At 43.7% G+C, this 27,188-nt stretch overlaps 1 protein-coding gene across 1 annotated transcript in view; it reads right to left on the reverse strand.

The window, feature by feature from the left end:
• LOC131293117 (dual specificity calcium/calmodulin-dependent 3',5'-cyclic nucleotide phosphodiesterase 1-like) overlaps positions 1–19,416 on the reverse strand; it is a 114,534-nt gene extending 95,118 nt beyond the window's left edge. The window contains exon 1 of the mRNA XM_058321198.1: positions 19,056–19,416. Coding sequence (XP_058177181.1) covers positions 19,056–19,416 — 361 coding nt within the window. The remainder of the gene's footprint in view (positions 1–19,055) is intronic.
• Between the last annotated feature and the right edge of the window lie 7,772 nt (positions 19,417–27,188).

Here is a 27,188-nt window from a genome sequence, read left to right on the forward strand (position 1 = left end):
CAAATATATGAACAAGCCGAACGGAAGCGTGTGCAATGGCCCGCCGTACGATCGGATTAGTTTTGACGGAGATATAAAAGTAAATTTTTGGTGGGAATTTTTATCTAGAAAATATAAATTGTGACATAAAATCGATCATATTTTCGGCCTTTGTTTGCCTTTGGGATGTAGGTCACATCGGTAACAATGTGATGTGACGTGAATGATGAAGTTCTTTTACCGGATCCAGAATGAAATCATATTTTTATCATCTCCGAAAAGGGTACATCAGGTTGGAGCTTTGAATTTTACGGTCCAAACGAATTAAAACCGTTGTTCTGCATGCAGCGAAGCACGGTGCACATGGTTATAAATGAATTTTATGATCCCGAGAACAATCGCAGGATTTTTAGAAGCCAGTTCCAGCATCCACCGCTTCCAACCCCAAACTCACCGTAAATGTGATAGACGTGATCCTCTCCGCTCGACGGTGCGAGGACGATTTTTTGCGACTTCTGACGCACCATGCACTTCCGGGTGTTGTTGCATAGGGGTGCATCGCAGCAGCTGGCAACACTGGCACCGAGGGTTGCGGGATTGTGCGCCGGAAGCCGGCTGCCACTGACAGCGCTCATGCAACCGCTGCTGTCATCCGTGCTGGCGGTGACGTTGGCTTCGTTTCGTTTGTCGGCGGCAATTACGCCGTCCTCGCCGTCCGGGGACTGTTTTACTCGTTTATGCATTTTCGCCCGGCGAATAGGGAGAAATTCGGAGGGAGTTCGGAGGTGTTAGCTTTGCTTTAGTCCGCACTTGAAGGCACTCGTTTTTTCACTCTTTTCTCGCAACTATCCACAACATTTATTGTTCATTCCGGTTTAAATTCAAACGCGGTGGAAAACCGCTGCTAACGCTGTGTCGCCGCGGCATCGGAAATAATAGAACCATCAGTCACGGTTTATTGTTCCAGCGTGTCGTAATCGTAAACGGGTTTCATAACGCTCGTGCTCGTTTTACAACCGCCGTTGTTTTCATTTTTCATTTAGTTCGATATCATATCAAGAAGCTGCACACCGATGTTGATTACTAATATTTCCAAGAATTGCATTCCCGCCCGAATGGAGCTCGTCGGTGGAATAAAAGCATGAAAATTCGCATGCGAGATTGGGTGGCGTCATTTTTCCAGAACGAAGGAGGAGCTGTTTTATAGGCGAACGTTATGCAAATGTTGATGCACTTAGGCTGTAGTTTATCGTCCTTCTCCAGCCGCATCAAACGGTTTGTTTTGTGAGAAATCATTTGAACATTTCACGCTTAACTTTAATTGCCTGGTGTAAAACCCTGGTGGTGGTTTTCATAATGAAGTCTTTGTGATCCTGAATATTCTGAAGAACGCATCTTTTCCTTATAATAATTTTATGCATTTATTATCGAGACAGGATAATCTCTTGTTATAAAAAAATAGAGAGAAACAAATCAAGAAAACAATATTTATCTAAAGAAGAACAAAACCTCTTCCTCCAAGTTTAAAATTTTCATAAAAGGATTCTTGGCAAGAACAATTTTATGCAAAAAGTAAAACCAGATCTCAAAGTGGAAAAAACTTATTTAAATAAGGGCTTCCTTGCATCCTCGTACAGCTAGTTTGAAGTTTTTCTGCAGTTGTGTTCTGGTCTTCGGTGCACCGAAAGGTTTGTTTTTATGGTTCACCCATCGTTCGTTGCACCATTCGGAAAATATTGCCCCCGGTTGTTGTTTTATAGTTGGTGTTGTAAACTTTTCCGCTTGCTGGCATATATTTTTACTTTTTAACCCTGCAGGCTTCCTCTCCGCCTATCCCAGTTTAAGGACCGAAGTTGACGCAGGAAACTGAGAAGTATATCAACCGTGTTTCATCAAGCGACGGTAGTTCTTGTCGTTTTTGTTTTCTTGTTTTCGTGAAACACGTTCCATCCGAAGGCGAACGGCGCTCTCCGGGGAATCAATTAGTCGCGAGAAGTAATCGAGTTTGTGGTGAAATTTTTAACAAGTTTATTACAGCCGAAGGGTGCACACGTGGCTGCGTGGCCACGTCCTCACCCAATCTTTCAAGATCGCATCGTCAACGGCGAGAAACCAGAACCGCTGCTTAACTGGCTGCGTTTCGCGAAAACCCGCCGGGCAACCCTAATATCGAACGGTCGCGCCTTGAGATAGTTTTCGGTACGCGTCGTCGTACAAGAGGTTTCGCTCGCGGCCACGGCATGCATGGAACGGTCTGAAACTAATTATTTGACTTGAATGCTTTTCTGTGAGATTTTTTTTTGCTTATCTTGTTGTTGTTTCGCGAGCGCCGGTGGCGTGAGGTGATCAATATTGGCCCAGCCTCTTTCGGCACGTTGAACCGTCCGAGTCCGGGCAGACTGTCGCGGGAAACTATTTTACAGTGAATTATCCGACCAGACCGGAGTGCAAGTGCACTGGCACGACGCTCGGCCGGTCCGGTCTGGTTGTTGAAATAAATAATTAAGAAGTCGCCGTTTGCGGCAAGGGCCGGTTTTGGTGCGCACATAGCACATCGTTAAAATGCCTTCGGGGCGTCCCTTCCTGGCGCGTGTTTGTTGGTTCTGTCAGCAATGCCAGCAGTACAGCATGCCGAAGGAATACATTCAAACCAGGGTGATCCAAGGAGAGAACGGTAGGGGGATTCAATTTTGATAAACTTTTGCGAATGGCTTAAGGTCGCCGTCACTTTCACGTCCTTAAATTATTTTGCTTCTCACAGGGAAGAATAATTCTACAAAAGTGGGTTAATTAGGAAAATCACAATTATTATTGCAACATCCTATTATTTACCACTGATTGGATAGTTGTATTTTCAAATGAATTTTTATTTTCACCAACTCATCATCTTTTCATCATTTTTTTAAAAGATTCCTCTGTTCTTCGTTTTACACTTTAAAGTTCTTCTCAAGACTGTATTGCGAACTCAAAACCCAACGGTTCGTTTGACGTTCAAAATAATGGCTCTAGCTACGTTCAAGTACTTTATTCATCGCTCGAGGGTAAAAGCAATTTGATTTCAAGGTTTAGTAGACAGAGTTTGCGCCTCAAGGTTTGAGTTTCCTAACAACACTGGCCGCAGGTAGATCACCTAGACCTAGGCGTTCGAGCATCGTGTTTGATGGTGGAGAACAAGAGGTGCCTAAAACACACACTCAACGTTAACTAAACAAAACATAACAAAATATGCAGTGCACATGGTACAACACTAAGGCCACACCACGTTCAGAGATACGAATAATTGTTACTTGCAGGAAAGTGTAAGACCTATTAAAACAGCTTTACGTCGAAAATGTCGCACTAAATGTTAAGAATTAGAAAAAAGAAACCACCATAATCATAATCCACTAATCAATCTCGATCGATCAACACGCCATCGAGGGCGGGGAAAAGGTGTTGCCCACTCGCTTGGAGATTGAAAATCACTTCTCGATGCTTGTGATTTACGCACACGAGGGGGGTTGGCCGGACGGTTTGCGGTTGTGGCAACAATGTTGATGGCACAATTATTAAACGTCTCGGATCGTTGTTTGCTCTTTTTTTTCCTTTTCGCCGCGGTTTTGCGCCATACAGCGCTGCACGTGATCACCGTGAAGCGCCCTTACGCCGGAACGTGGGAGAACCTGATCTGGGTAAGGCTGTCCCAACGGCACTCTGCCCTTTTCGCACCGCAAACCTTTGCCTTTGCACGGGGTGGGAATTTGGGAAATATTTCTGCGAACCCGAGCGAAAACTAATCAACACGCGAACGAAACGGGCGGGTTTAATAGTGCACGCACATGTTTAGAGCACACACACGGTGGGGGATTTTTGTTTTGATTGTTTTAACCACAAGATTGACCTCTTTTAACGACAACAAAAGGACGGTCGGAAGCCTTAACGACGGTTGCGTTCGCCAACGACACCAACGCGAAACGGCTCGAGGTGTGCGCTCGAGTTGCAGTAAAAACTTAAACTGAACTTCTTGTCCCCAAACGGGGCGGAATCTCGAATCCCTGTTGCGCCGGACGGCCACGATCAAGTGAACCGCGTGAACCGTGGCCGAGTGAACGATCGCTGCGCAGCCTGCAGTGAACCGAACACCCTTGCGGGGTTTCTGATCGAATCGAAACAATTTTATTCGCCTGGTCGTGGCGTAAGCATTGCAGTTTAATGATGTTTTGTGGCCAACCCGGTGGCGTTGCTGCTGCTGATGATGTTGGTATTGTTGTGGTTTGTGTGGCGGGGAGGGTGTGTGAGGGCGAAGGTAGCGCTCCCCTGGAGACTGGTTACTCCATCAATTCATCATCTTCCATGGTAACTCTTAAGAGACCGATTATGTTGTTGGCTGGAACTTGAAGATTCACTAACGTTTGTTTTAATATTTTTAAAAAGTGTTAAGAACATATTTCTGATAGAACATGTTTGCGAATTTAATTCCTAAAGGAACCTTCACTTTGTTGACTGGAGCTTAAAGTAAAAGCCCGATTTTTTTCAAAAGGGATCAACTATGTGTTGCCTAAATATTTCTAATATTAATACTAGTCTACATTTTAATGAAGACAAAAATCGTTCATAACGTTAATGTCTAATCGAACTAGTTGTAAAACCCCTCTTTCAATTTTTAAAATCGATCTCCACTCGAGAGCGTTGGCCACCGAAGGGTTGACCGTCGGATGCTGCAAGCTTCGGCGGGTTTTGTCGCCCGCGTTGCAAGCCACCCTCGGCGACGGAGGGTGTGTGTGTGTGTGTGTGTCGGTGGAGTTGGTAAGATTAAGTACCGGCAACCGGTGGCGGTTCGTTCGAACCGTGATTTGGCGTCTGCGCAAGTGACGTCGTGCCGTACGCGTGCGCATGACCACTTCTCACCTACTTTGCCCACCTCCCGTTCCCGCCCCCTCACAACCCACTGAGATAACCGAGTTGAACCGGGCGAGAAAAAGGTAGCGAAAAAAGGTTTCAAGCACCCAAACACACACACACACACACACACCGGCTTGAGGGGGGGCACGCGAACCTTTAGACCTTCTTTTTCTCGTTCGGCACACGTGGGGTGCATGCTGTTTATGCATTTGGGGTGGGCATTTGTGTACCCCGCGCCTGGCAGTATGTTATTTTTCCCTCTTTTCTTTTTTGTTCGTAGCGTTGTTTGTTCTGCTTATCCCTCTCACGTTCACTTATTTTGATTTGTAGCTTTGTCATATTTAACGTTATTAAATGGAGACCGGGTGGAGAGGGCCCCTGTTTTGCCAGTTTTTTTTTGTGTTTTTATTATTCTTCATGTGAACTTTTACGCTCGAAACGTGTGAGCATGATGCTGACAGGTGGGATGTTTGAATGGCAAAATACTGATAATTGATTATCTCAGCGAAGCGATTAGATACAAAACGGAGCTTAGCTCCGTCGCCTGTCGTGTTGTGAGATTTAACCGAAACGTGACTGGAAATGGGAAAAATGAAGAGGGATTTAATGTGGGTAAAATCCATATTTTTCTTTAGTGATGATAACACGATTTAAAAGAATCGTAAACATTATCTCATGGGGGGATCCGTTGGATGCAGAGATTCATTAAAATATATTTTTACGTCATAAACCAAGAGGAATTTAGAGATAAATCTCGCACAGTTTGGACTTTTAATGTTCAAAACAAATACACCTTCGGTTTAATGGTGTTTTAGTCGCCAAGTATGTTGGCCCAAAGACTAAACAAGTTATCGCCTATAAAATGAAAAATCATAAAACTTCGTCGGGTGATTAAATTGTTATTCTCTTAAGGGACAAACTTAACTTAACGTGTACGTCGCTCATTACCTAGATTGAGATGCAAGAAATGATATGTTCGTTGGTGGACGGTCGTTTTCGGATGTGAAAAAGAACTGCATCGAGTCGAGGCAAAATAGGCAACAGGAAAAAAAAACAAAGCACATATCTTCGCGATCATTACTGGTGACACACGCAACCGTGCTGTGCCCGATCTTCACCCCGATGGCGAAGCACATGGGAGTGCTTTTAACTCAAGCTCCGTATCTTTTGCTTCTTTTGTCGCTCATGACACGCACATTAATGTTGCACGCGAAAAGCCACCCCGGGCTCGTGTGTGGGGAGGCCCCGTGGCGTTAGATTGGCGAATGGGAAAGGCCGCGAAGGAAGGACGCGTGATCGTGGCCTCGGGAGGAAGCGTCGTGAGAAGGTTTGAGGCAGGTGGCGGCAAGAGGGATCGTTCGAACCATTTTGCGTGGCGCTCGTGGCGGGTAATGAATCAATTTTTCATTCCGATCCTTTCGTCCGTTGGGGGGGTTGGGATTCAAAAAACGGGGGGAGGGGTCTCTGGCGTGTGGCGGGTTAGGTCTACAAATACGGCTCTCCTTCTGCTCCAACACCTTGCGGCGGATTGGGTGCTGGATTAGCACATATTAATTAACGCTGGCATATTGTTGCGATACTGCCGAGGCTTCGAGGCTTGCCCCGTGACTTGTCGGAGTTGGTTTTAGATGCTCTTTTCAGCCGAGATAGTTCTACGCCCTGGGAGAGCTGTTGGTCCATGGCTGACCTTTAATCACCGTTAGCTGGTTCATGTTTAAAAATTCAATATTTTAATATCTAACCATGTTAGTATCATAAGCCGTTGGAAAGCTTTAAAATATGAAATAATATTTATTTTCATCTGCCAATTGTCTGGTGAACAAATATTTTTACAATCTCTTTTGAAGCCAGTTGTTAAGGTAATTTCACTGAGCCAAACAACCTTCGAGCCTAAGATAATCTACCACCAGCTGAACGACACACTTCAGAAGCTGCCCCATACCTTCCACCGGTGCAAGGGTTAGGTTTCCAGCATTTTTTCTTATGCTTAAGGGATATAAAAATAGCTCCACTTCATCACCATGGCGATCGGCGCCATTGAATTCCCTTTCTATCCGTGCCCTTTTGCGGGCCGGTCGCGCTGAAAAGCAACTGTCGTTTGGGGTCTCCCGATCAAATCAGTACGCATTTTTTCCACGTGTTAACAACCACCTCCGTTTTTTTTTTCATTCGTCTGGTTTGGACGCGTTTTGACACGAGATAGATTGACACCGATAGTGGTCAGGTGCTGCCCAACAGGCGGGAGACACTCAAAAACGGCTACCATGTTGTTTTGTTTTCGTTTTTATGTCGCCGTTGGCGGCCCTTCACCACGTGCCAGGAGGAGGTTTCTGTTTCGATGCCGTGAAAAGCTCTGAATTACACAGTGAGGACCTGTTTTTCGGTGTTTGTTGAAGTGTGCAGCTCGACGTTTAATAGTTTAGTTTTCAACACAAGGCAAACCCTTCGAAAAGGGCAGCATTGTTTTCGTTTGGACCGGTGACATTGAGAGTAGAAGTGGATTAACAGATTAACGTGGGGGTTTTACAATTGTTTGCCTTTACTAGTGTCTCTTGACACACATTTCATGAAGAGAGTCATGGAATAAAACATGTTTTAGTGTCAAACACTTTTTTAGCAACTAAAAATTTAACAACCCACTTAATCGCACACTAATTGCTCATCATTTTAATCGGTGTTGAAAATCAAAAGCTCATCAGATCGTCGCACTTTTTTGCATTCACGGTTTACGTTTGAACCTTCCGCAAAGGCGATTATCTTTTCAAATAATCTGCTTGAAACATCTCCCCCCGGTAAGTTTCTTACACATGTTCGTTGGTAATCAGTCCAAAGTGACTGGTATTAAGCCAATTAGTGTCCGGCGATACGCAAAACATTGCCAACTCTGCACGCTTCCCCCGGTTGGCCCTCGGAGCGGTCTCGAGTGTGGTGTGGCAAGTTGCATTTTGTTATTCTTATTTTCCTCACTCTTCTGCATAATGCTGCTGATCTCCTACCATTGGGGCAATCACGCGGGGGCTGGGAGACTGCTGCACAACAGCACGCAACGTACGGCACGAGTCCTTCCATGCCTCCCGGCTCCAACACTCACCCCGGACGCCGGGTTTGTCCACCGACATAATTATCCTTCGCACACCGCGCGCACACATCGAGGAGAGTGAGAAAATAAATATTGATGAAATATGTGCCGTCTTGCGGTTCGGTTGCTGGAACCGGTTTTTCGTTTTTGCCGGTTGCAGTTTGACTTTTGAGGGTTTTTTTTACGTTGTTTTGTTTCTGGTGTCCAACCGCGCTGCAAAGCGCAACATTGCGTTCACGGTTGGAACACTACCAAAAGTGTTGTTCGACCACAACCGGCGATTTTGTTGGAGCTTTTTATCTCTTTCTTATTGAACGATCTGTCGTTTGGTTTCGATGAAGTAGCAACTCGATTGAAGCGAATCGAAATGGAGCCGAAATAACAATGGCGAAGAGAAGCATCATGCAGTCGATTCACATGCACTTAAGGCCAATCAAAATCGTTGTGAAACAAGTCCTGACAGCATCATTCTCTGACCGACACCACTTGTCGCCATACAATGGAAGGTACGTCGTAATTGGTGGTGTTTACTTGATTGATTATATCGATACTGACATGTGTTGTTGTTTATGTTTTCGGTCATAAAAGGACACGGACACAGGTTATCCATCATTAAACAAAGCTAAATCGAACAACAAAGTACGAAGTTTGCTAAACAGTTTGTTGTGCAATGCATTTATCTTATCATAGTATAAAAATGTAGTTAATAGTTTTATGATAATAAATTATTTTTATGTAAATATAACCGCCTGTAAACTGTGTGGTCGTTAGTTTTTCAAAAAAGGCCTTTTCGCTGGAGCTTTTTGAACTTCCCCTTGACAAAGCTAAACTTTAAGCTTTCATGTTAATGTTGCTATAAAAGCTCACAACATGTTTCATGTCCTGTCACCATAAAGCTTTCCAATGGAGCATTGGAAAAGCTGCTCCAACGCTCCCTTCCTTCGTTTTCTTCACGTGGAAAAACTCTCTCGTTTCTCTCACGCGTTCGACTCCGGTGGAAATCTCACTAAACTTTGGCGAGCAACAGGTTGCTAACGCTTTTCCACCGGGTGGTCGCCAGCAGCAAAAGCGGCCGAATGAATGGCGGAAAAATCTCAGCGAAAAATCTCTTGCTCTCATGAGTGCCGCTGGCAGTTTGACCTACGCGCCTGACCTATCCCCGCCTGGCAGACCACGTGACAGATGGGCTAATTAGTTTTCCGCAAATGGTGCATAATGATTTTTCCGCGACGCTGCACGGGAAAGTGTGCTGGAGTGTATTTTTAGTGGCGCTGCTGGGAGTGAAACAGTTAACAGTCCCGGGTCCGAGAAAGTTATTGATCTAATCAATTCGATTCAACGCTTCGTACCTCGAACATATGTTATCCAGTGGAAATTAAACAACATCAGTAGGCACTTAAATGTTGGTTGTAAATTTGATGGTGAAATTGTATAACCACAGTCAGTTTTACTGGTGGTGAAATATTGAAACTCTTCCGCATTGACCAACCGGGAATTAAAAGTAAACAAAAACGCTCGACACTTTAATTCATTTGGTGCAGATTTTTGTTTTGCTTCGCTTTCGATTGCATCGTTTTTCTTTTGCCAAATAATTTATTCCTTCATGCGCAATTCATTGAATAATTGACCATCCACGTCCAGCGGACGGAATGAATGAAACCAACTCCGTACGAAGCTACGAAGCTCAAAGACTCGTCCCGGAATATACACTGTATAGTATTCTATTCAAGCCGACGGTCTGACGTTTCCGGGGAGATGCTCTGCTGCCCGTTTCAATTAAAACCGCCGCTGACGCTGGAAAGGCTTTTGACAGACAATTAACTGCATTCTGAATTGCATCTCGCTTTGTGTGGGTTTGGCCGGCGTAAAGCTGCTGGTAGCAGTTGTTGGAGTTGGCGTGGGTCGGAAACAGGAACCATCGACCGTGGACCGTGCCACGTGCCGTGGACGTGAAGAACTAGCAAGTTTTAGTTCAGTAAAAAAAAGGAACCAAAGCCAACAGCCAATCCTATACAAAGCTTTTGAATAAATAACGAAAGAAAAGTTTCGAGAATTTTAATTAATTCCATCAGTTAGATTACTCTTGCGAATTGAGTAATCAACTAGTTTTGTTAATGACGTCCAACTGTTGCCCTGGATAAGGTAAAGGTCTAGCTTTTCGATTTTGAGTTTCTTCGCTACAACGACCGTATTTGATAAATATCCGTAATAGATTTCTGGTTGTTTAAGGATAATTTAAAAAAAGGATTGTTAATTTTCTTACGACAACGAGTCAGAAAAGTTTTCCCCTAGACTGATGTTCCTGATTGTTCTTCATTTGGTTTCATTAAAAACGAGTTTCCTCACAAACTAGATAAAGAGAGCTGTTGAAGAACGATTCAAGTAGAACGGCGTTAAACTGACTATTTGCAAACAAGGGAATTGATATCATGTGGTTTGTTGAAATGAGATAATAAAATATCGGTAGATTCATATTTCTCTAGCAAAGTAGTTAAAAGGAAATAGTTTACTTTAATATCCTTCCCTCAGGCCAAATGTTTTCTTGAAAGCTATATATATCGACCTCTTGTGTATCAACTCACATCCGTGTGCCCCATCACAGACGATTTCGGAAGTCTAAAGCACTTTTGCGTGTGGGTTCTATTGGTTTTATTTCAAATGAGTTTTTCTAAGTGCTCTCAAATCAATCGATCTGATTTGGTGAACCGCAACAACGGAGGTCCTGGAATGTGTTTTGGAGCAGATTTATGTTTCGGTACATACAAAAAACGGAAGGACAAAAAGCATGTTTAAAATGGGGTTGAAAGGGAAATTTGTCTACGGGTTCAGGCACGTGGCGCCTTATGCTTTTGTTGGTCGTTTTTTCTTTTTTTTTCTGTTACACCCCACCCAGCGAGCGAGTCGTTTGCGTTTGCGAAAGCACTCATAAGCATTTTCAACAGGTTGCGCCCCGGGTAGGAACGTGATTTACATGATGATTTATTTTTTGCTCACCATTTGCTGCGAACCCTTCTTGAGATTTTGAACTTTTGCTAGAAAAAAAATCTCGAGCACCGCCGTTCGTGGAATGAAGAGTTTTCCTTTCCCGCCAACACGCTTTCTTTTTGTGGAATGCATTAAAAATCCATCGCACTCGAAAGCTTGTTTATAAGCGTTTAATGGTTTGATTGAGCATGAATCATTAATGCATATTCTGATTGAATGGATACAATAATATATTGCCAAATGTGTAAGCATTCATGGTTTTATTTTTATTGAGTTCTTTTGTTTATTGTTTTCAATTACACGATTGTTTTATGATATTTGTCTACGATTTCTCAATCTGACGTTGAAAAAACGAATGAAAAACAGAATGAATTAGATTTAAGGCAGCTCTCAGTTTGAAAGCTTTTTAACGTGGAAATGAAATGAAGTGAAAGAAACATATGTTTTGGGCTCTTTTTCATTAGTTCAAAGTGGAAAAATACACTCAACACGATTCGTTTTTCTACACATTTGTGACTTATTTGTACATCTCGGTAATTTGCCTTAATCTTTTGACTGTGTCTCAAACAAAACGTAGTGAGGATGTAGAAAATAAAAGAGGAAATTGCACAACCTTGTGGAGCAAATTCCGCACCTCTGCTTTGTAAGCATCGCCTGGCATGCCGTTGGGTTTTTCTATTTCACATGACAGAAAGAGGACACTTTCCTAGCGGCAACCCAGTGATGCTGGGTAAATGTAATACGGATTAAATGTTTCACTTACGGATTAAGTGTCCATTCCGGAGCTGCACCGACTGACGGAAGCTAACCGTATCCCTCGCTCCATTACCATCCCTGCATCCCGCGTTTTGTCCTAGGTCGAACTGAAAAACAGTCTAGCGAGGATTTACGATGGATGCGATGAAAGCTTGTATCGCACGAAGCACAGTGTCACATGAGGCGGAGCGAAAATGGACCCTGGAAACCAGCCGGGGATGAAGAGCCGGGATTTAGCCGCACCGTTTCTCAAGCACACCTTTATCCTAGCAATTACAATTTGTCAGAATCGCTACGGCAATGGAGTTTAATTGTGGATCAACTGCTGGGAAGCTGGACCGGTACTTGATGGATTGCCAGGCACCGTAATTGATGGTAGGGTAGCGACCGATTATTAAATCACTTTGAGCAGTCCATTCAGTGTTTGAAGGTATGAGTCTTGGGTGATTAAAAATGTAAAGCATGAATTATTTGCATAACTGGTAGAGGTCTCATGTACTACGATTTTTAGAACAAGCTTTTTGACCAATCAAGAAAAAATATATGATGACAATTTAAACTCATTCATTAAAGGTAAAATTCTCCCCTTTCAATGGCAAACCCTCCTGGCAACACGATAAACTAAACTGTCACATACTTGTCGGAAAATCACGAACAAAGCTGTGAAATAAATCTCGAGAGGTGTGCGGTGGGAAGCTTTGTCGTTCGTTAAATCCCACCCCGTTTGACCCTCGTGTGACATTTGCGCCAGCGTGTTCGAACACGGTTTTATTAAAGAAATAAATTTTCGGCCCCCTGAATGGGTGGCGCATCGGTGGACGGAGTGGTTTCCGCCCGAGGCCAGTGCCAAACTTTGCACGGGCATTATATCACTCTTTTCATCCCTTTTTTGATGACAAATTTTCGATAGTGAGCGGAAAACTTTGTCTTTCCGGCTGTCGAACGGCGACTGTTGAGGGTCTTGCGGGTGTGAACCAGGGGAAACCTTGAAGCGAACAATGTATTCACACACGGCTTAATTGCATTTTAAAGGCTGCTCTTGTTATTTTCAGAGCTGTTTTTCAAACTGAAACTTATGCTTGCTGAATAAATCGATTTTTTAATATAAAGACTTCTTATGAATTTTCGAAATAATTATCGAAACTACCCAGATGGTTTGCCGTTTAAAAATAAAGATAAAAACTAGATCAAACTACTGGAAAGCATGCTGGTATACGGGTCACGTATAGAACGAGCACCGACATGTTCCATTCGACTAAGCTTCCGGTTCAGAAGCACATACGATAATAAAACCTGCTGGAAGTGTACCTCATTTATAGCCACGAGCAGCTTCCTTTACGTTGAAAAGGATCATCTCCAAGTGTTTACCAGCCAAAGCATTTGGTAACTCGTGTGAAGCTAAAGATATCATAGGTTTGGGCTTTAGTCACACCTCGACACGCCTCGATTTAAAGTAGAACGCTCAATTCACAGATTTGTAACGCCTTTGCTGTGGAACACACGTTTTTAAGATTTTTAGTTTGTTTTTCGTGTTATGAGGTGGTTAAAATTGTTGAATTAAATATAATCTCTAGATACATATGCTGTAGAATACATTGCATATTTACCATGTACCGCGGAGCTACTGTTGCTTACCTGAAAATAAAAGAAAACGTGTTTTTAATTTCATTGTGTGGTTTCTGAAATATTTAATTTTGAAGAACGCGAAAGATTGGTTAAAAATATTACATCTCTCTTTAGCTCTCTTTCTCTCCTGCTCGCTCTCAGTGATGCAATGAATATTAAATTATGCGTCGGGAAACTCAAAGTAACGAAGCGCAATGCTACTCAACACTTGATGCTCCTCCCGGCGGACTCTTTAAAATACTTCTTCGTTAGGCAACTGCTAGGTCCGTAATGAGATTCAAGCAAGCTTGCCAACTCGTTCGTGGTTCTACGGCACGCAACGACTCCACTTTCACCCGAGCTTCCCGTACAGAAAACTCTCCAACCTTGAAAGTAGTACACTGGAGATCACTTGACGCTGGGAACACGGTTTGGTCTATAACATTCCATTCCATACCGTCGTCCTTTCTGCATTGCGCAGCTCTGACTTCATCATCACAATTTGATGCCAACCCGACCCATCCGAACCGACAGTCTCTCCCATTCCCCCTTCCCCTCGTCAGCAGTGTCATCTAAATTGCAAACTATGGAATGTTTAATATAGAGCAAAGCTGTAAATAAAACAAAACCATTCTTTTGTCTCCCCCATTTTAGCTGCACATTCCTCTACGCAGAAGGGTGACTTTGGGAAATGGGGATTGGATGGATAGAAAAAACAGAAGCGGTTTTTTTTTAAAGGATAAAGCGAGGTCGATGCTGGCGAATGGAAGTGGCGAGCCGTTTGGAAAAATGATGAGCGATAAGTCTCCGGCACTCCGGTGTGGATCGATCGCTTTCACGCAGTCCTTCGCGAGGGTTTTTCTCAATTCTTTTGCCGAGGGACTGCCTTGGGAACACTCTCGTTTTGATCCCTTCGGGGAAGGGCTAAAGCTAAAGCTGGCAACTCATCGTTGGCGTACAAGAATGTTTCCCAGGTGGAAAGGGGAATAAAAATGCAACCGAATCAATATGGAGTGTTCTATTAATTCCACGCGCGCTTTTTAAGAACCAAACTAGTTTTTACACTCTTTTTTGCTTTATTGTTTAGAGTGATAAGAATTAAATATATTTAGGTTATTAAAAGAGGGCGCTTTTTTACCTTTCACCGTTGGTTTTTAAATAAGAATATTTTAGCTATATTTATTCACACCATCGACTTGAAAACTTATTTCATTCGAGTGGAAAATAACTAAAACAATCTCAAACAATCTTAAACAATCTCTTAGCTCTTGGTACACATCCAATGTAGAAAGCGTTAGGGATTTACCCTGGCTTAAAGATTGCGTTCAGATGAGTTAGGTTGTTGCTTTGCTTCCTAACGGTACCCCAAAAACTAAAGCGCTGGGATGTTTCTACGAGGATTTTCTTGTCGGTATACCTTCCGTTTGCTATTTTCACGCCGTTAGGGGAGGGGCCCAAGAATTTTCCACTTAATCCCGAGCAACATTTTTCACTCAATATGCGCAATACCTTGCAGTTTAATTCCTTCAATAAATTAATGCCTCTTTATTGTCGGTTCGTTCATGGAGCTTATGCACGTGCGGCATACCGCTAAGCTCGACATCACTCCACACGGGACAGGACGGTGTTCCGAACTGGTGTTGCTTTTACCCCGGTCGGGCATGTTGTTCGTTCTTTCCACGCCCCGGTGAGTTATTTCCGCCCCCGAGAATCGCTGCCAAACTGTACGTGTAATCTATAATTTCATTCATTAGAATCACTGCGAAATTGAATAACATGCAAGTCGAAATTAGATTTTCTCCGCTCGCGCTAAAACAGAGCCCGACCCGCTGGCGGAACAGCTCGGGTCGCTAGCGAACCCTAAAACGACCGGTAAACAACCCACAAACACACACCCATGTATGGAACACAGTAGGAGCCACTTTCCGGGCAAGGTTTTGCTTTTCCAGAAGTGTCTTCGGTCGTTCGGAAGCCAGCCGGGGTCTGTTTGGGCAAACTTACCATCAACCGTAACGGTTGGACGGCTTTTTCTCTTCCGCCAGAACCCTTGCGAAAGAGGGGGCGGGGGCGACTGATGAAGGTACGGGGAACGTCGCTATCTGGCATCCAGTTTGTGGTTCGTGCGCCTCCCCTTCAAAATATGCTGACATTTTGGGGAGCGTGTAAACCAGAACGGTGAAAAAGTCACGACCCGAATGGGTTTTGATAACATTTTGCATGATTTTGACATAATTTTGGCGGGAAGAAAATTGTTTTCGGTACTTGAGCGCATGGCCAGTGGATTGGATTGTTAAAGAAAAGCTTTCTACGTCAGTTTATTCACACCTTTAAAGGAACCGATTTCAAGGGTGTTGGTCAGTGGTTTGTCTACGAACCAGAATATTTCTCATGTTAACATTTCAAATAGAGAATTGAAAAAACATCTCGTCCACCAACGTTTTCTCATTTTTGTAATAAACGGATAAGGAAAATCACACTGATAAGCGATGTAATCCACTTGCCACGACGGATCGCCTTACTTGTGCTTTCTTTCTGTGATTATATATACGTGTGTGTATGTGAACACAGGAAGGGCGAGTGTACGTGTCGCTTGATTTCATTCTATTTTCCGATATCGATATCTGATTAGACTGTGCCGCTTCTACCCTACGATGGTTGGGGTAAGAGAGTGCCGGTGGTAATAAGGGTGGCCGGATGTCACGTTGCTAACAGCTCCCGGGGAACCGCACACAGATTTGTACGAAATATTCAGGGCTGGCCGTTTCTTTCGATATCAATTCCCTTTTCGGTTTCGGTTCCGGGATGAATTCGTGGAAGAGAACGGAAGACTCGACATTTTGGGAAAATTGATTCCGTCATTGAATTCTTCGTCACGCTGGCAACCACGGAGCGGTGGTGAGGGCTGCTGGACAAAAGGTATCCTTGCCGTATCTTTTTTATCCTCTTTTTTATTGACCGCCCTTGGGTATCCTTGTCTTAAAAATGAGAAATTGATTTTTTCGTTATCATTCTCTTCAATTTATTTGATCAGTCTGGGATGTTTTTTATGAGAGTTTTTCCTATTTTTCGGCGTGATACGGTAGGTTCGGCACGAATTAAGCATCTTGGCAGTGGATATAAGGATCCCAGGGTTTTTTTAAACATCAAATGCATTCAATCATGCCGTCGTCTGGGATGCTTATCGGATGAGCTTCAAGTGAACGTCTGACCTTCCTGAATGATAAACTGGTAGCTTAAATTTTGTTGCCCCAATCTGACATATAAACGTTTCGGTTGATGTACGTTTTGTTAGGAAAATCAATAGATTATCAATTTTTCATCAATCCTAAGGTGAGCAAGTAGGAAAAAAGGGCCGGTTTTGAATGCCGACTGAATCAGAAAAAAATTATCCTCCCTTGAATGAGAAGGAAACTGTGTTTATCTCCAACACCATGCGAAGAAACGATTTTATTCTATGCTTATTGTTTATTCTTTAATCAGGTGTAATTATGTTATCCTTAATTTGATCGATCTTGTATTTATCGTCATAGCAAAATAGCAAACAATAATCAATGGTGCAACATTTTACTCACGGGAAGATAACTGACGATTTTCAGTGAAGTGCGCTATTCTGAGGGCATAAAAGATACTTATGACAAAAAATAGGACATCAACCATACATGCTTCCTGTTTCTATATGCTGTCATCGGGTAAAGCGAACCCGAGGAGACAAACAAACAAACAACTGGCAAACAAATTTAACCGACGGTGATTGAGCAAATTATCTCCCGCCAGCGAAGCGCGTGGCCAACGTTCGATAAACTTTGGTGGAAGAGTGGAAAAAAAGAAGTAGATAGATACAAGCTGGGTTGGAAAAAGATAGCCAAAGTGAGAAAAAAATAACATGACCAGCCAAATGAGACGGCAGGCACCGTAAGTGTATTGTTTTCTTTTCACACTTTTCACACAACGCCGGTTGGAAAGCGCCGTAAAATGTGGATGACGCGAGCGAACAACCGAGCGAGTTGAAGGCGCACTTGAGTTTGCTTTCCGGTCGTTTGTCTCACGGAAAAGAACCATTCAACCATCCATCCATCCATCCGAGTACGGTGTGTGTGTGTTTCACGCATGGGAAGTCATGGAACGGCGCGGAAAAAAAGCGTTCCCTTTTTGAAAATTGAGCCCGCCTGGCGCGGGGATGGGCAGGGAGTCGGTTAGCAGGAAGAACGGATGGCAGGAGGTGATAACAATCGGATAACGACGTGATGGATGTATGCTGGCACGGTGTCCAGCTGTGCACGAAGCGAAACACTACGGATGCCGCAGCGAGTGAAGGATGCCGAGCCATTTACAAGCGATGATTGTTCTGAACACCCTGTCTAGTTTTATATCCGGTTCAATCATCTTTAATGTGTATTGTTTGACTATGGAATCCGTTGTGGAAACAATTTTTTAAGAGTTTTTTGACGACTTATTTCCTAAATTTTTATTCACGAGTAGAGTTGTGTAAATTTGATTCAGATTCATGATGCTGAATGAATCTCTACCTTTTAAGGGATTCATGAATCTTTCGTCGAGAGATTTATGAATCTCAAAGACATACCAACTAATGAAAAGTCATCAGCCAAAAATGGGTCGAGGGACGCCTATGAAAGAATCGGGGAGATTCGTGACAGATCCATGAAAGATTCATGAAGATTCATTATGGTTTCAAAAGATTCATTAAGCTTTGAAGATTCGAATCCACAAAGATTCATGAATCCAACTGAATGAATCTTAGGTGAAAAATTCATATGAATGAATCTAGCCAAAAGATTCATTAAGCACAGCACTACTCACGAGCAGGTTTATTTTCCTTCACAAAAGTTTATCAATGTTGAGAAGAGTCGGCCATTAATGAGTGTTCAAATTTTAATTCAAACTTTAAATACTTCAAAGTGTCTGATATAATGTAAGAAAAGGTTTCCAACATGGTTCCTCTCCTAAAGCAATGCAATTACGGAGTTATAGCTTTGATGTGGCAGAAGTACCAATCCCCGTGTAAAGTTTTCCGACTACCATGGCGTGTTAACATGAATATTGCCGATAATAAAGTAAAAGAATGCCCATTTCTGTCCTTTGACTATGGTCTTTTATGTCCCATGTCGATGTTGGCGTGTCCATCGTCCTCCTCTTTCCTTCCAACGAGGCACAAACTTCTTGATTGTATCAATCCAATCCAAACTCCCCTGGGGTGATCATTATCGGACACCGAAACCGGCAAATGTCCCACCACGCGTTTTGGACGCGTCCGAGAAGTACCTCATCAAAGGTCCTCCTCCTACTTAACATTTCCATCGAGGCGATGAAACTTAGTCCATCTTCGGGCGAAAGTCTTTTACCGCGCGGTGCGTCTTGGGAGGGAAAAGTTTCACCGAACTCTTTCGCTTGTTTGTTTTCTTTTTCCCCGTTCCGTACCTCCCGCAGAAACTGGAGTCACGACGAAAGTGGTCGGTTAACGGGGGAAAGTTTCCCGGGCGTGAGGAAGTTGATCCCAAATCTGTTCGTTATCATATCACGCCGTGTGACAGCTATTTGTTTCACCGCAAGATTAATGACGCCCCGGGTAGGTTATCCAAACCCTTCTCAAACGCGGCTGGAAGCTGGACGTAAGCGGGTCGACCTTGTGCGTTTCACGAAACGGAAAAGCCCACATCCATCCTCCACCCTTCGCCTGATACGGGTCCCCTCCCGGGAGGAAGGCGTCATCTCCCAAAATCCCAGCGACCTGAAACATCCCTTGCGGCCTTACCTATGGTGTAGGTGTGTCCATCGATCTGGAAGGTGGCACTTTTGCACTTCTTGAACACCCGCATGCCGGCGGACTGCGACACGAACGGGTTCGACGCCACGCTCGACCGCGTGGCGCTGCGAGAAGTTCGCGAAGGCATCGCGACGGCCGGCGAATGCGGGGCGACGGTGGGCATCGGGAGGGAAATGGGGCGCGACGGCGCAACCGGGCGGTCGATCAGTGACGTCCGAATGGTGCTGGCCGGCGATACGGCGATGGCAGCACGCACACCATCACCGCGCAGCAACGCGGATGGAGCCGACGGTGGTGGCACTGACGAAGGATTATTACTTTTCAATGATTGATTGGCTTGGTTTGCCATCGCGCGTTTTCCGGCTTCCGCCTTCCCGCCGCCGTACCGTTGGGCAAACTTTTTCCACCCACCTCCTCCCACACGGCCTCCGCGCACTTCACTGCGTTCACTCACTGAGTCGTGATGCGCTCCACTCCGGGAGCCGGTTTCGAGCCGAAGTCAATATTTACAGCTGCCGATGTGCACTCGTTTTTTTCCTACCAAGCACCAGGCGGCTCCATCGAGGGTTACTTGGATGTAAATCTCGCCCAATCCTGCAGTTTTACGGATGTAAATGCGAATGCGATGGAGCGGGTTTGTTTAAAGCTTGGATTTCTTGCGTGGGTTGCTTTAAAAAACACTACGTCGGTCATATTGACTTATTGTCACTGACTTTCCTACGGATTTGATGCACAAAGGATACAATTTTCGTTGTTAACACTTTTTAATCCCTTCCCTGGGAAATGCACGGAACATATCATCAAGATTATGAAGATAGTTACATTTGTTTTAAAATAAATTCAGTTGAAAAATAAGTAAACAGTAAGACTAACCTAGTGGAGGTGCACTTAAATTAATTCGTCCCTAAAAATAGTCCACACTTTCCTCAACAATTCTGTAGGTTCTTCCGAATTCGAGAACAGTTATCGCTCTTACCGCAACTACAAACATTCACGTCATCATCAGCTCGAATACCATTAGCTGGCTATTTTCTTAATTCGGAAGACATATACTCCATCGACATCGTCTTCAGACAATTCAAGGTTCCTCAACTATTCGCCTACCCGAGCGAATGTACCCTCTCCGATGGGGATCAATTCGACGTTCAAATAAAGCGATTATATTACGCCCTCGTCGGATGGACCTCGATTGCCAAATAGCATCCGTTTGCTATTGATCGAATTGGTGGTGAATGGATCTCCAACGCAAAAAGGGGGAAGTTGGGCCAGCGGTTTACTTTATCTTCCTACCATTCGGTAGGACCATTCTCCTCCCGGGAGGAGAAAGTTCTTTAAACGTCCCACTGGCAGCAGTCGGGAAAAACTATTAAAACCTTCGGTTCGTCTTGCGGTTTATTTTTGATGGCATGGATAACAAAGCTTCCCCTAAATGGGGCTTTCCTCCGAGAGGAAAGGATCCTAGACGATGAGCACTTGAGAAACACAAGGGAATTTTCGACGGCCCTCCGGATTTCGGCGAATGCTGAAGCAACGGCCATTGAGCACGAACTCCCCGAATGTAGAGAGGAATTATGTTTCAATTGTTCTGCAGTTCCGGTGGCTCTAGTCGTTTATTCAATGTGGCTTGGGAAAAAGTATTGAAATTTGATGGTGTTACTTAGGTTGAAAACATTATTAATAATTTTTCCTTATTATTCCTGAAGCAATAGTGTTTATCATCCCTAATGGCGTTGGCCTTTTCATACACGTTTTACATTTTCCGCTTAAAGCAGCCATTTCTTCGGAACCATCATTGCACATTGCAATTCTGAACCACTCACAACCAGTTACGGTTATCCATTAGCTTTTCCTTTTAATCACGGTGAAACATTTTTTCACTCACGCTGAAAATATGAATGCTTGTTTGAGGCAAGTTTTTTCCTCCCATTATAATTTCCTGTAACCGACTGCGTCGAATTGTGCTGGTTTGTTTTTGATGCTCGTTGTTGAATGAGAGAAAGAAAAACCAACGCTTTGCCAACATTTGATGCAGCGCATTGTCGGTACAATGGAGAAATGGAGCAATTACTCTGTTTGCGTTTTACATTTCAGTTGTGAATTTTTTCGTTCATTTCCGCTCAGCTCGTTAGCGCAACGGAAATAGGTTTGTTAAAATATTTTGGGCAATCCAAAAACGTAAAAGTTTTTAGTTAGCAAAGTGAAATGAATAAAGTAAGTAAAGAATTAGTTTACCTCATCCAAACTTATGGTTGTCAATAATATGTTAAAATATTTACCAAACCTAGTCCTCTAAATTGAAAAGCTCTCTTTTATGGTGTTTGATGATATTTTGTAGTATGCAAATTGTTTCTTAAAACGCCAAGGCAGGTCTAATTATGCAGGTTCGAAAGTGAGCCTGCGAGGATGCTCGGCTTTAATTGGGGGCGTTATTAGAATTAAGAGACCATTGATCTCATCACATTAGATATGCAAAGACGCTTAATAAAGCGAAGCTTGTCTAAATGGATACGCCTTATTTTCAACACGAATACCCAAACGTCTCGCTAGGAAGTTTCGCTGCGATGGATTTGTGAGACCGATGAATTCACTATTTATATAAAATGTTGCCAAAAATTGAGTTTTTCGAACTTTTCGCTTTCCGGCTGGCGAAAGATAGGGCAAATGTAACCGCGGGCCGAGTTCGGAACGAAATGCCACCAAAGACGATGGCAGTCTGGCAGTCAGTGCGTGAATATTTTATCACGTAATCATGTACTTTCGTGCCAAAGTTTTCGAGGGCCCTTTTGTTCTGCCCGCCCTTTACGCAACGGGAACCCCGGGAAGCACGCGGAAAAGTGCCCTCGCCCGAAGACGGGCAGCTTTTCTTGGTGGTCAAAACCGAAGCGACCGGTTGTTAAGGTTGATGGGGCCAACCGAGAAAAGCTTCGTACGCGAAAATCCACAAGTGCATACTTGGCCGCAAAGAAGAAGTTGGAATCGCTCCGCTGGGGACGGCACGCAAAAGCGAAAAACAAAAGAATCCACCCATCTTTCCCGGGGTCCCATGTGCTTTTTCTTCTCTCCACCAACCCTCCTCTCCAACCCGTCGACGAAGGGAAAAGAAAGTAAGAACGTTAAAAGCCACGGGAAACATTTCACAACGGCAAATTGTTGGCCGCCTTTTGTTTGATGAAATTTGATGTTCAAAATTATGATGGCGTCTCCGAGGCGCGGGACGAGAAAACGGGAACAATGTGTTTGTGTGTGTGTGTGTGTCCTGCCAGAACCATTGGAATCTGTTTTGCTGCAGAAAAGTGTAGTCTGTAAGTACTAACTTTTTCATAAATATTAAATCACTACCGGTGGCCATTCAGTGTTGCACGCTTTGTGTAACTTTTACTTACGCTTGTGATTACTTAACTGAATTATGTTTGCGCATTGACGTTAAACAAATTACACGGAAAAGCGGAATTATGGAACGGTTTCTGATTCCGTTTGATGGAATTTAATTTTTAATGCTTGCTCAACAGGTTTTCCGTTTAGTTTGTTGTGCGTTGTACACCACATGGTTTTTGTGTCCGACATTTTTCTAAATGGTGGAAATATTACTCAATTAGAGGGAGAGAATAGTAAAAAACTGAAGCATAATTTGAACATGGTTGATTAACATAATTTGCATCGACCATTGAATCGATAAAGTTGACCTCACCTCGATCATAGGTTTGGGTTGACCTTAATTGAATCGATTAGGAGAAAAATAAATGCCACGTTTCCGCATGGTTTGGGTGGAGTTCATAGTGTCGGGCTTACACAAACACACAATAAAACAACTTTTGGATAAATCCGTTATCTGTGGCGAGTACGATTTTATCGCTTCCCGAATTTGGCTACGATTCAGGGCAACAAAATCAGGTGCAAATCATCCCTGGTCTTATCTCACATTGAGTAAAAATAGGCAGACATAAATAAAAAAGAAACGACACGGTGTCACCTCGCTTCACAAGATCCGTTTTCTCTGTCAAGGTCCTGCTGTGCGAGGAAAATATGTATCACCGTCCATGAGAATTGTTTTTCCGACAGCCTCTGCTTAAAACCCGCCCATGTTGCTTGTAAGGCGTGCGGTGTTTTTGCGACACCGTGTCACTTATCGCTAACGATCGAAATAAATCACGTCATTAAGGGAGGGAAACGTTTTCTTAAAAATGGCCGGCCCTGTTGATGTCGGCAACAATACACTTACAGTTTTTGTTTTTCGCACGGTCCGTTCTGTCGGGTTCGTGAATGAGCAATAAAAGGTTCTTTTCCGCGACGTCGGTGACCGTCGAAACGAAGGAGACATCTTAACACCTCATTGTAACCCACCTGGGGGTCTTAAAAATGCTACCTCAATGGTCGACGTTTTTTTTGGCGAAGGTTACATTTAACACTTAGCTTTTAAGATGTTGCAAAATATTAATGGCACAAGAGAATCCGGGATTTGATAAACAGCCGGGAAAAGGTTTCTCGATATGAGACGCATTTTATTATAAGTGGAATTGTTTTGCTTGTCGGAATAAGACACACCAAGAAGATATTTTATTTGATAAAAAAAGCATTTTCTTGGCTTCTTTCTTTGGCTTTAAAACATCGTCAAAATTTTATAAAGTCATTTTTCAATTCGATCTCCGTTCGAGGTTCCTTTCTACTGGCACGTGCAAGCCAACGGTAGTCTAGCATTTCGCAATCAATGATCAATTCAATTCGTCCGTAATGATCGCGTTCTGCTTTTTACTTTCCATTTCACCGGTGTTGGCACCGATGAGTGAAATCAAAAGAAATGGAAACGAAATCGCTAAATAATCGATGGCAATTATTTTGCGCTTATCGAAATGGCTTCCAAGTCAATGGAGCCAAAGCTCGGAAGGCGAGGCGAGGGAAAACTTTCACTCCAGCCCGTCGCTCCAGGCTGGAGTGGGAAACCCCTTGGACTCCGCAGTCCGTAATCAATTTGATCAAAGCATCCCGATCTAACGAAGGCACGGCTTCGATGTTTCGGTCGAAAGAGCAGCAGCCCTTGAAATCCGGCAAGCGAACCGAGATTCGAATGCTATCTAAAGGGAAAACCTTTCAACGTTTACTTTTAGCGTGGCTGATTTCTTTTGATTCCTAATGCCTTCATCGGTCCAACTTTCCCGTTTTCCGAGAACCGGTGGTTTAATGTGTCGGGTGTTTTGCACCGGCTTTTTGCGCCCATCAATGCCCGCGGCTAATGAAGATGCGCTGGAATTAAAGCGTCAACTGAAAACTTTCCTCCACGCCGACAGCGAAACGGGAATTAGTAAGTGGTAAAGTTTCGGTATTTCAATATCCCTCTGCCAATATCGAAACCAGCAGCAAACAGAGTGAAAAGGCTGTAGAGAAGTTCCGGTGGTGAACTTAATTGACTTCGGCAACTTTCCGGTGCCGCGTCATTCGCTCCCCTCCAAAGTCTAGAGGAAATTCTCACGACGCAAAAGTATTTAAAAATCGCCTTCGGAAAACTTTGGCTGGCCTGTCAAAGAGTTGGAGTACATTCTTGGAAATGTTGAGAAAGGTAATGGAGAGCAGGAGTTAATAGGACATGTCCATGATTTCCAGACAAATGTATTAACTATTACTGCAACCTATGGCATTCCTTGAATCATTAGATTTTATTGTCTTCCATGCATGTTGTAAAGGTGTGACCATATCGCATCGTTTGTGCCTTGAACGTTTGTGTTACTTAGTAGTACTAATAAACTTGTTTATATGTTTTCAAAAGGAGATTAAAATAAAACAGTAAAAACGTGAATTATTATTGTGATTTATGTCCATTTTATTGGATTGCATATCGAATCTGCTCATCTTTTATGCTTTATAGACCAATTTCAGGCAAAATAATTCAACACATTTTTAACGACCCCATTTATAATCACACACGTGTGCGCATTTGTACGTTAAAGCTGGCATACATTCTACAGATGGTCTACACATCCTTCGGAACGGTCTTCTTAAAAGTCATTTTTCGTCGAAGGTTTCCTCTTTCGGGCGGCTCTCAAGTGAGACACGAACACCTCGAAGCAAACGGCTCTGCGTTAACTTAAAACATAAATTTCTGTTTTATTTTATCACACATCAAGCTCATAAAAGTCCGGAGTGTGTGAAATATTGTGTACCACGTCTGAACTTGAACGAGGTTGGTTTTCCTCCGCAAATACACACACACATACACACAAGGATGGCACATTTAAAACTCCCTCCATTGGTTGCAATCCGGGCCAGAGACGAGATAATGTTTGCCATTTTCGAGTGATCACTGTCACTTAAGCACGACGGCGCACACGATAACAGAATGGACACCAAACCTCCCCCTCCCCCAAAACCCATTTTGGCCTTCTCCTCACGGTCTGGTTGGGGCCGGTGTCCTTATCGGACCGAACGAGAGCCAGTTGAATTATGTTCCCCTGTTTTACGCCGCTTATTTCTTATTTTTTCATTAGGATAAACATGTTGGCCTTCGAACCGACGCCAAAGGGGCAACTGGAAGGGATAAAGAGTCGCAGGCGAAGCTTTGGGTTTTATCGGGATGAAAAGAAGCATTGTCTTCGCCTGGTGAAGCTGTCGTGTGTGGACGGCGAGTGCCATTTGTAGACACCCTTGATATGGTTTGGAGTTTGTTTATGGAAAACACATCTCTTACTTAGCCTCTTTTGGCTTTTATCGATCGTGTTGTACGTAAATATATTTCTCTTTTCGCACAGAGCATAATCCAGTAGACTCTCCGCTTGGTAAAATAAAGTGTCTACAACGTTGACACTTTCGAGAAGCTGTCTATCCTTAGTTCAAAAAAGATAAAGCGATCACCATGTTCCAGCTGGAAATCAGTGCTTGCAGGCGTGAAGTTATCGTCCTTTAGAGCGTCCTGGCAGACCACCCCAACACGCATGTTGAATACATGAGTGCTGGTGACATGCATCCTTGCGATGAGTTTTAGCCGTCGGTCAAATTAATGCCCCGGAACGTGAGATTTTCCGAGACGATCCGATCCGCCGCGAAGCCCATCGGCCGGATTTCACTTTTGCTGTCATGTCACGCTCACGATCGCGTCACCTCCGTCGGCGGCGATGATGAAGCACAAGAAATATTGTCTTTACCCGCACCCATCTTGCGCCCAATGGCATGAGGAATTCCAATCTTCTTGTAAAGTTGCATCGTCAGCCACCGGGCGCCTCCATTTGGAAGGTATTCATGGCTTTCTCCCGGTGCGGAACGATGAACGGTGTGTGCGCCCGTGCCCCGGTAAGTGACGTAATATTTTATTTGATTGAAAAGTGCCATTCATCCTAGTTACGCTAAGAAGTGCGGAGCGCCACGCGGAGAAATAGAAACGAACGGCCACCAAATTTGACCCGAGAGGCAAAACCCCCCGGCGGGGGGGGGGGGGATCGGGTAGGCTTTCGCCTCCGGCAAGACGTGCCACGCTGATGTAATGGAAGCGTCCACAGACGGCACGGAAAATGGGAAATAAAATACCAATACCCATCGATTCACATTGCGACGCTGGCGGGCAATAATCTGTGAAATTGAATCTTTATAAATACACTTCCTAGCATTTTGCCATGGAGATTGATTTCCCCAAACCCCCTGTTCGATGGATCTGAAACGCCGTTTTTTTCCTCCCCTCGTCTGTTTCTTTCGGTTGAACCTTTTTTTCTCTTTTTATCATCCGACGATTGCCGTCCAATTTTACTTTCCATCTTGTCGGTCACTCCGCTTCGGGCGAGTGCTGTGAGTGAGACTGACGGGTTGCAATGGATGGGAAATAAATTGACAACGTTGTAAAAATATTTCAGTGACAATGATAAGTCAAAACTGATTCACTTGAATTGATTTGGAAAATTAAATCAAAATTTTTCCAATTTAATCAAAATTTGAAATCAAACGATTAAATAAAGCTAATAAACAATACGACCACCAGTTCACACTGGTGATTATGAACTACAGCAAGTGTGCAGGATAGTTATCAAACCTTCATCAGCGATGCATTTTGGGGGTAACCACACGATGATGTGTGTCGTTAAAATTAACTACACCATCATAATCCCATTGGACCAACGCCGGGTGACCAGTGTCCGAAAATGCAAG

Source organism: Anopheles ziemanni, chromosome 2 (assembly GCF_943734765.1).
Source record: "Anopheles ziemanni chromosome 2, idAnoZiCoDA_A2_x.2, whole genome shotgun sequence".
Classification (NCBI taxonomy): Eukaryota; Metazoa; Arthropoda; class Insecta; order Diptera; family Culicidae; genus Anopheles; species Anopheles ziemanni.